The sequence below is a fragment of the Macrobrachium nipponense genome, chromosome 46 (assembly GCF_015104395.2).
Source record: "Macrobrachium nipponense isolate FS-2020 chromosome 46, ASM1510439v2, whole genome shotgun sequence".
NCBI lineage: Eukaryota > Metazoa > Arthropoda > Malacostraca > Decapoda > Palaemonidae > Macrobrachium > Macrobrachium nipponense.
The window spans coordinates 32,177,675-32,187,674 of NC_061106.1; the positions used below are offsets into that span (position 1 = coordinate 32,177,675).

Here is a 10,000-nt window from a genome sequence, read left to right on the forward strand (position 1 = left end):
CTCATCATTAGCGTACCCAGGCATAAAAAAAAACCTTTTATTACTGCTTTTTGCCAGCTGCCACCACCTGTAACGAGGATATGAACCTCGTTATTCATTTGGTAAACGTGTAACTCCGAGCGTCAGGCAAACACACAAATCTCTCTCTCTCTCTCCCAAGCAACCAGTGGCTCGCGACTTCTCTCTCTCTCTCTCTCTCTCTCTCTCTCTCTCTCTCTCTCTCTCTCTCTCTCTCCATTCTGTCAGGTAATCAAAATGAGAGAGTTGCATTATAAAAAATACGTTTATTTAACAATAAAAGACAGTAAATCAATTAGGTCTCACAGACTAACTTAATTCAGTTAAACCCCCAATAACAAAATGTCTAAAATGTAATTAGTCACACCAAATGTCTATTCTTCCATCGGGACTACCTCGGTCCCCCCCACATGGTTCCTTGCCAGAACCGTCCAAGCAGCCAGAATATTTCACACACTTAATAAATACACTTTCGGAGAGCACCCTCGGCATCCTGCCTTTCTTCCAAAGACATCTCTATCCAAATCCACCATAGACTTGGGTTATGATACATTTTAAAAGGAAGAGGCGCACACGCACATAAGAATGCACATTTCGTTAGCGCCTCATATTACTGGCTACAACCAGTTTCCCAAAGGCACTTTGAAAAGAGTTCATGAACTGAGTACATTGACTCATCTACTATGCAGTTTTAATATCACGCCACCCACAGAAATCATTCGTCAGCTTTTCTCGGGTCGTTGCTTCGGCATTCCAATAGGTCACAGCGAACATATTGGCAATATATCATTAATTATAACCCTAGGCCTAACATATATATATATATATATATATATATATATATATATATATATATATATATATATATATATATATGCTATATATATTATATATGCTTAAAAATCACAGTAGATACGCGCGACTTCATTAAATAAGTGAATACCACAGAAAAAATGATAGGCAGAAATCCAAAGCGCTTTCGTCTTTACTAAAGACGAAAGCGCTTGGATTTCTGCCTATCATTTTTCCTGTGGTATTCGCTTATTATATATATATATATATGTATGTATATATAAAATATAAATTAATATACACACAAATATAATGTCTGTATCTGTCTATATCTGAATACGTCTATATTTATGTTATATGTATATAATATGCATATACATTGTTACGTTTTAGCCCTGGCCTGAAGGGGCTCAAATGCGTAAACGAAAATAGTTGAGGGAAAATGCAGAATAAATTACTTGAACTTACCTTAAAAGGAGTTACAGGGTTAATTTACTCTAGAGGAAAAGGTCGCCAGAAAACTCAGCTAATTACTTTACATACATTTATTTACAGGAGGCTGCTTAATAGCCTGGGAAAGAGTAAATGCAACTTGTCCACACGTGGGGACCAATATTATCTCTCACAAGGGGATAGCTGGCTAAAATTGAGGTTCCCGTAAAAGCTGGCTTTCAAAATTGTTCATATGTCTTGCGGTAAAGCATCACTTGCGGGAGCGAAGACTTGGACACGTGACTCAGGGAATCTGGAAAAGATCCCAGATTAGACAAGATAAAAAAAAAGGACTTCTTGCACAAGTTGCGATTATTCAGTTTCTCTAACACTGGGGAAAAGGAACTCTAGTGTTTAACTGAGTTATGCAATGACTTCATTTGTCTGGGACGATCACACAAGGGAAGCATGCGGCCACAAGGCAGTGAGAGGAACAAAGGGATGTTCATTTGAGTTAGAAGTTTGAATTTTGAAAATGGGGAGTAAATACGACACTAGGAAGTAAGGAACTGGCAATATGCTGTTTCACAAGATGTACCTGGATGCCATGATCAGTGGACCTTTGTAAAAATGCGGCGTCGGCTTTGTCTCAGGTCTGGGCGCGCCAGTAACGCCTTGTTAGGCCTAAAATGGAAGGCCGGTGGCTGGGACATCCGTCCGAGGTCACGACTGGAGCTGACTGAGAGCGAAGCCAGGTGTGTTTCATGGGGAATGGGTTCAGCTTAACCCCCCAAGAGCAGGGCATCCTGAAAACAGAACATACAGCAAGCAGAGGGTTCACAGGAAAAAGGAGCTTAAGACGTAGGCCTAATAAGTACCTGGCTACCTACACACTTCCCTTTGGGATACGTCCTTAAGGCTGAGAAGTCTTTATTTCCCCCCTTCTAACAGGAAATTTCTATCTCTGGCTGGTGTGCTTTGGGTTCCTGCCTAAAATCAGCTGATAATTGGGGGAATATGGGTACTGTTTTACAAATAAAATAGATTAAATAAATGCTGGGGAGACGAGACGGTCAATAAATGTAACAATATATATATATATATATATATATATATATATATATATATATATATATATATATATATATATATTATATGTATATAGGTAACTTTTTTACCAGATACATATATAAGTGTAATAGCCACAATGCCCTTCTTAACCTCTCGAGTTCGCGCTTTTTTTGGTCACTTCAAACCTTGAGATCCAAGACTTTGTGGTGACAGGCGTATCCAAAATAGCGTAAAGAATTCGAGAAGTTAAGAGGGCATTTTTGGTAGTTATAAAAAAAGAAAAAAAAAACGGGACAGAGTCTGGTTATGTGCAAAAATGGGTTTGAGGACAGCATGTTATGTATCTATGGACGTTTAAAATGTTTAATGATGAAGTGTTGCCTGAGTCAGAGAAAGAATAGATGATGACGGAGAAAAGTTGAGGAATAACGAGTTGTGACTGGATTGCGGAATGGTTGACACAGTGTATGCAAAAGGCGAATGTTTAGAGAAGATTTTAGTAAGAAGAATTCGGAGTTCAGTGGAAACCAGTAAGATGGAATAATTGATATGGATGGTAGAAGACTGGAATTGCGCGAGTCCTGTAAGCATTTGCAATTGAATAATTAGGATGATGTTTTGTTGAGAGAAGAGCCGAGTCATAGAATAATTAAGAATGGCTGGGTATATGCAATTAATAAGAAAGAGACTGTAAGTCTCAATGTAAGCTAAGGTTGGAACGCATGAAAGAGTTATTGAACCAACTTACTTCTATGGAAGAGAAGTGTGGATGTCGAGTGTAAATGAAAGAAAATAAAAGTGGTTCTAATATGTGAGTTGTAAAAACTGAAATGGTGAGAAACGTAGAGATAAATAAAAGAAATGGTAAAAGTTAAGTGAAGGGGAAAGAAAAAGGGTATATAAATATGAATTATTGTGAGGAAGGAGGAGAGGAAGACCTTACAAGGGCTGGATGTATGTTGTGAAAGAAGTGTGGATACAAAGTGTGTCGGGGATTCGATGCGCTGCTGTGAAGCATTTGAATGAATGAATGGAGAAGTAAATATTGTGTAAGTTATTTGCACAGTGGGCCCATCCATGATTCGGCAGTTAGAACATGGATTTGATAGTTGTCTTTTCTCTGGAGCCATCCTTGTTAAGTGAAACGGTTTACTGTTGAAAAACCAAGACATGTAATTCAAAGTGAAACAGACTAATTCTAGAAACCACATCTAAGGAGTAACAAGACGGAGACATCTGATATCGGAACTAAAAATGAACTTTATCTTAGTTTTACCAGACCACTGAGCTGATTAAAAGCTCTCCTAGGGCTGGCCCGAAGGATTAGATATTTTGACGTGGCTAGGAACCAGTTGGTTACTTAGCAACTGGACTGACAGCTTATTGTGGGATCCGAACAACATCGAAAAATGAATTTCTATCGCCAGAAATAAATTCCTCTGATTCCGCGTTGGCAGAGGCTGATATTGGGAGGGACATTGGGTGCAATAAGGGATAGACAGAAGTAAAAATTACCTGTGGATAAATTTAAGGGAGGAGATTAAGAACGCGAATACTTGGACAAACAGGCAGATGGTGTTGACACTGCATGTATTCAGGGAGTGGCATTGGTGTTTGGTAGCCCACAGAATTATTAATGGAGTACCTGTGGGTGAAAGGAAGAGGAAGATACCTGTCAAAAGGATGGTTGAGTCATTCATATCTGAAGAAGATGAAAAACACCGTTAGGGGAATGATTTTAACATACCAGAAACAGGAGAGGACCCAAGTGTACCTATGAATATATTCACATTTTTCGGGTGGGATTAATATCACAGAAACTATCAATATGCTGGCTCATGAAGAGGCAAGATCGAATGTTTGTGTTAGTACATATGGAGGTTGGAAATTTCTTTCGGAAGGCTTTTGTTCAATACGCTAAGGCATATGCGTGTCTACAGACCAACAATATGGAAGGCCTTGATCCCGTTTGGTATTCCTGTTGAATGTGTAAAGCTAATTGAAAAGACCCAAGAATGAATCATCTGCAGAGTTAATGTTGATAGGGTATTGTCTAATGAGTTTTCGGTGAATAGTGGAAAGGTACTAAAGCACGAAGGAAACAACCAGTTGGATTTAAATATACCTCTGGAAGAATAATAAATGCATTAGAATGAAAGTAACTTAAAATTTAAGTTCTAGACAAAAACAAATTCTTACATTAGGACATTGTTCATCATGTACAATAATTGTTATATAATTGTTTCGTAGAAGAAATGACAAGAATGATTAAATGTTAACCTGTGTAACTTTTTATAGATATCTTACAGCGATAGCATAATGATGTATTTAAGATGATGTGAAGTATATATAACAAATTGAAATGTCAAACATTTATCATTGATGCACATTACTCTAAGTAAGTGTTACATTAAAAAGATTAAAAGGTTATATCATTAGACAAGTCTTCTGTACTCTGTAGAAATACAGTAGACACATGAGAATCTTTCAACGAAAATAGCTTAGGAGCCGCACAAGACGTCATTTGAGAATAAAATCTTATTATATATTATAGTTACTATAAAAAGCATGAATGAAGTTAGTATCATTGACATCATGAAAAAGGGCTTTGAAAGAAAGGCCTTTCTCAGGTTTACGTGACTGTAATCCGTAATTTTCTTGGTAGAGAGGAGGAGAATCATAAAAAGGGAATTAGAACTGTATATGCGTCAGAATGAGGACGCAGTGGAAACGACGATTTTCTTATAGCCTCCAGATGTTTATCAACGTCGATCCTACAAGTCTTTTCAGTTCATTCATTATATTTATGTTAAAAATAGGTACGTTTGTGCCTTTTGTTGTTCTGTAGTCCCATTCCGCCCAAAGGCCCTAGCGGATAACACACAGCCCCAAGTTTTAGAAAACTATCTCAAGACCTTGAGATGGCCAGTCCATTATTTAGCACCGTACAGTTATGATTAGAAATTTTATGGCAGAAGAAAAATAATAATGTCATTTCTCAATGGGGATAGGTATATAGAGCAATTATTAGGAATATTCATTTTTTGACGCAACAGAGATGTATCTTCGTTTGAATTCCGGTTTAAAACGGCTTTATGTCCTGGAGCAATTTCTATGCTGTAACTTTTGATTCAATCGTTTCCAGAGAGAGAGAGAGGAGAGAGGAGAGGGGAGAGAGAGGACGAGAGAGAGAGAGAGAGAGAGAGAGAGAGAGAGAGAGAGAGAGAGAGAGAGTGTTTCATGCATGTATGCAGAATATTTATTAGCTATCTTTGCCTCGTCTACATCCCTGTCAGGCTTTAGCGATGTGACTCTGGGCAGTTTATCAATATTTATCAAATCGGCCATAACTTTTTGTAAGCCAGGATTATTAGCATTTTGCAGCTACCAGTCAAAGATATTTGTTTATTGTCTTAATAATTTATTACCTAACTCTGTCCATTGTGTTTCGGGACCTTACTACACAAATATTGAAAATACAAATTTTATATGACCATAATAACTGCGAATATTGTTATAGCATAGATATTACTCTGTGGTAGGAGTGTAAGAATACTACCACCGTAGGTCCTGCGTGTCGTAAAAGGCGACTAAAAGGACAGCTGCTGCCTTGCAGCCTTACTTTTTAGTAAAAGGCTAGGCCCACCGCCAGTAATTGTAGAAACTGCTGCCTTGCAGTCTTACTTTTTAGTAAAAGGCTAGGCCCACCGCCAGTAATTGTAGAAACTTCTGCCTTGCAGTCTTACTTTTTAGTAAAAGGCTAGGCCCACCACCAATAACTGTTGGAACTGCTGCCTTGCACTCTTACTCCTTAATAAAAGGCTAGGCCCACTGCCAATAACTGTGGAAACTGATGTCTTGCAGGTGGACTTTTTAGTCAAAAGCTAGGCCCACCGCTAATAAGTGTGGTTAATGACAGCAAGGGCATACAGTCGTAAAAACCCCTTTGCCAAACAATAAACCATGCTTGATGTTGTAAGGAAAGCAGTGGAGAAGGCGCATCAGTCAACCGACCCCTTAATGTAGGGATAACTGTGAGAAAGTAGTTTTCGCATAAATTTCTTTATCCCCTATTTCAGTTTGAGTCTCTTATCAATGTATGCTAACCTTGAGATATGACAGTATAACCCGAGTCTGTAAATCAGTGTCATTAATTTATGTATTTGCTTAAAAACTTCTGATTGCTTGTTCATAAACATAAAAGCCAAAGATTTAACACTTAAATTATATTGTTTCATCCGCGTCTTTGTGCTGCATATACAACAAGGAATAGAATTAAAGACAGCGAGAAATAGAAACAAAGACGAAGGGAAAAAATGAAGCTTTCTTTAGTGAAAATCCTGTTTTCTTTATTAATCCAGGAATGCATTGATTTTGGGAAAAACTCTATCACGAGAGTATTTACAATGTCTTAAGGAGTCCACAATAATAAAAATGTTAAAAGTTCGTGTATAATTTACAAACACTTTCATAAAAGCTTTCGAACCCTTCTCTGGGTTCATCCTCAGTCCAAAATCATTTTGGACTGATGATGAACTCGGGGAATGGTTTGAAATCTTTTATAAGGCGTTTGTAAATTATACACGAACTTTTGACATTCTTATTATTGTGGACCCCTTAGAACAATGCATTGATTATCCATCATAAAGAATAATGTTCCTCTTATCCTTTGTATCTTGGTGGAGGTGACTTGCGTTGCAGGTCGGCTCAAAGATTCCCTCGCCTTACTCGAACCATTTTCTTTTTGGGGATTAAGGAAAAACTAAAGAACGGCAGTTCTCTGCGTTAACCAAAGAGAGAGAGAGAGAGAGAGAGAGAGAGAGAGAGAGAGAGGACGCTTCCATCCGCCGATTTAAAATTGGCAGCACTCGTTACGTACTATAATGACTTCATGGTGGTTGATCAACGCCGGCAAGCTTGTGATGATCTTGGCCTGGTGTATCCTGAGTGAAAGGCGCGTTACTCCCAGAAACTGTGGAGATATAGCATCACTCTCATCACATGTGGTGAATCTAAATCACATCGGTGAAGCTGGCCGAAGAATTCACATGATTTCTTAATCAAGCTTTTTATATTTTGTTATCTATTCGTTTTAATTTCCTTGGCAGTTCATGTAGCTGCTGAATGAGCATATTAATTATGTGGCCAGAGTAATATCGCACACTTATCTTGATCCCGTCTTATGTGATAGCGCTCAGACATCTTTTTCATTTGCTTTATTTTTCCCCTTTGATTGTCTTCATTGCGGTCGGTGTAGCTAACCATTGACTGTCACTACAGAGGAAATTTATTTTATGACAATAGGCTAGACTGAGTCATTGTACTTGTATTTTCTGGAACTGGGATCTTTATCTTTCTAGGACACATAATTGCTGCTTTTACTTTTATTACTTCACTTATTTTAAGATGATAGTCCGCAATAGATGATGTGTATCGTTTATACAGGTGTCCAAAAAGTCCAAGTACCATTACAAGTATTTATTGCTTAAAAACCATACAACATATAGGAATGCAGTTTTTCGTAGAATGAAGTGCTCTGAATGTGACCTTTAGGAAATGTAGAACATTCTACAAAAAAAACTGCATTACTCTATGTTATATGGTTCCTGAGTAATAGATACTTGTAATGGTACTGGGACTAAATGGACACCCTGTAGATTATAGCTGGAAAAAAAAGAAAAAAGAAGAAAAAAGACGAGCATTCCATTTAGAAGGAACGTCCACGCTGTTTTAATTAATAAAAGAAGTACAGTATCTGCCTCCCCTTGAGAAGAAGGTATTGTTTACATGATATTGATGTGAAAATTTTGTTGTAAACGAAAGAAAATGGATACAAAATTTACACTCTCTAATTTGGAACTGTATTGTAAAGAATATGGTTACAGTGACTTATTTTTTTATTGTTACCCAATGCACCCTGAAGAATGGTTACTATAGTAGATTCACATCAGCCGTGCATTTGATATCTAGGCCAGTCCCTTACGGCGACGCTCCTGATTGGCTGTTGATAAGCCAATCACAGGGCTGGAAACTCTCTGTCTCTCGAGAGAGTTCATATAGGCAGGATCTATGTTCCATAGCTCCTGAGGGATACGTCTTTCAAACGTATACCTCAAGAGAGGTGGAACATACACCCTGACCATGTGAACTTTCTCTCGAGAGACTGAGAGTTTCCAGTCCAGTGATTGGCTTATCAACAGCCAATCAGGAGCGTCATAAGGGACGGGCCTAGACATCAAATGCATAGTTGATGTGAATCTACTATAGTTGGTCTTCGTTATAACTCGTCGGAGAAAGCACAGGCAACAAATTCTTTTATTTTTATCGTAATTTTTAGTAATGATTTAAATTATATTAAGGACTTCCTTCCTGTGCCGCCTGGTTCAATCCAAACGCCTTAGTGGCGTGGTGGGTATAGTGTGGCGTGCCACCTTGGTGGCCGCGAGTTCGATTCTCGGACACTCCACTGACGGGTGAGAGATGTGTATTTCTGGTGATATAAGCTCACTCTCGACGTGGTTCGGAAGTAACGTAAAGCCGTTGGTTCTGTTGCTGAATAACCACTGGTTCCATGCAACGTAAACACACCATACAAACAAACAAAACACCCGGTTCATTCTGAGCCAGTCCGAGACTAGTTTATTACTGAAAGCGTGTATTTGACTTTTATATGTGCGCAATGGTTAGAAGGAAATCAGTGACTGAATAACTGGGCTCTCCAGCCCCATGGATACTCTGTTGTATTTATGTTTTTATGAATTTTTTATCACATCACGGTGATTCATACACATACATCGAGCTACAAATGTTCTTTGATATCCTCACTTGTAGGCTCAGTCGATAACATCACTGAAGTCCTGATTTCTCCTCTGCCCGCTAGGTTCGAACCCACGAGAGGACGAAATTATTATCAACTAGAAAAATCCCCTTCGGTTAACATATATGTAAATATATTAATTCCGAGGTAGAGCGAATTGGATAGTAAAAGACATTTGTAGATTGATTTATGTTTTTATGTAGCGAATTTGACAGCAAACAGTACTTTCATTATAATGATTTAAGTGTTTCTTCCTGACATTGGTACCAGACATCGACTAAGATAAATGGAGAGTAGTAATTCATGGTTTGAGCTAATGTCTACTAGACTCGAGAATAAGTATTCCTTAGACATTACTTTAGGCTATTTTGGTACTTTATATTATTATTAACTTAATATTTAGAATTCAGTATTTCTTTGTTTTTTAATCCTGGCTTATTTTTCAGAAACGAGAAAAAGGCCGAATGCGTGTACATCATTTAAATAATGTTAGTCGAGCTTTAGCGATTTTGGAAGACAACAATGTCAAGCTGGTCAACATATCGAACGAACACATAGTTGACGGGTCGGCCAAACTCACCCTGGGTCTCGTCTGGGCCATCATCCTACACTGGCAGGTAAGCAGAAACTTTTCTTCGTAATCTCGTTTCCACTTCTTTTGGTCTCAAGTTTCCCCCCCCCCCCCTTTTCTGAAGTGTTAATTGTACTTCCTTATTTCATTAGACCAGTATAATTAAAGAGATTAGAATAGCAGCGGGTCCCTAAAGAATGTTCAATTTTGGTTCTTCCCTTTGTCTGCTAGCAATATGAAAAACCTCATAGCGTGGAAGATAACTTCACTGAGCAATATTTTTGTTTTTGAGTTACCGG

At 38.1% G+C, this 10,000-nt stretch overlaps 1 protein-coding gene across 14 annotated transcripts in view; it reads left to right on the forward strand.

Annotated features, from left to right (window-relative positions):
• Window positions 1-10,000, forward strand: part of LOC135214883 (dystrophin-like) — a 1,767,410-nt gene that overhangs the window by 202,240 nt on the left and 1,555,170 nt on the right. For all 14 annotated transcript variants that reach the window (XM_064249322.1, XM_064249323.1, XM_064249325.1 and 11 more), the window contains one exon: window positions 9,577-9,747. In XM_064249322.1, the coding sequence (XP_064105392.1) occupies window positions 9,577-9,747 (171 nt within the window). The remainder of the gene's footprint in view (window positions 1-9,576; window positions 9,748-10,000) is intronic.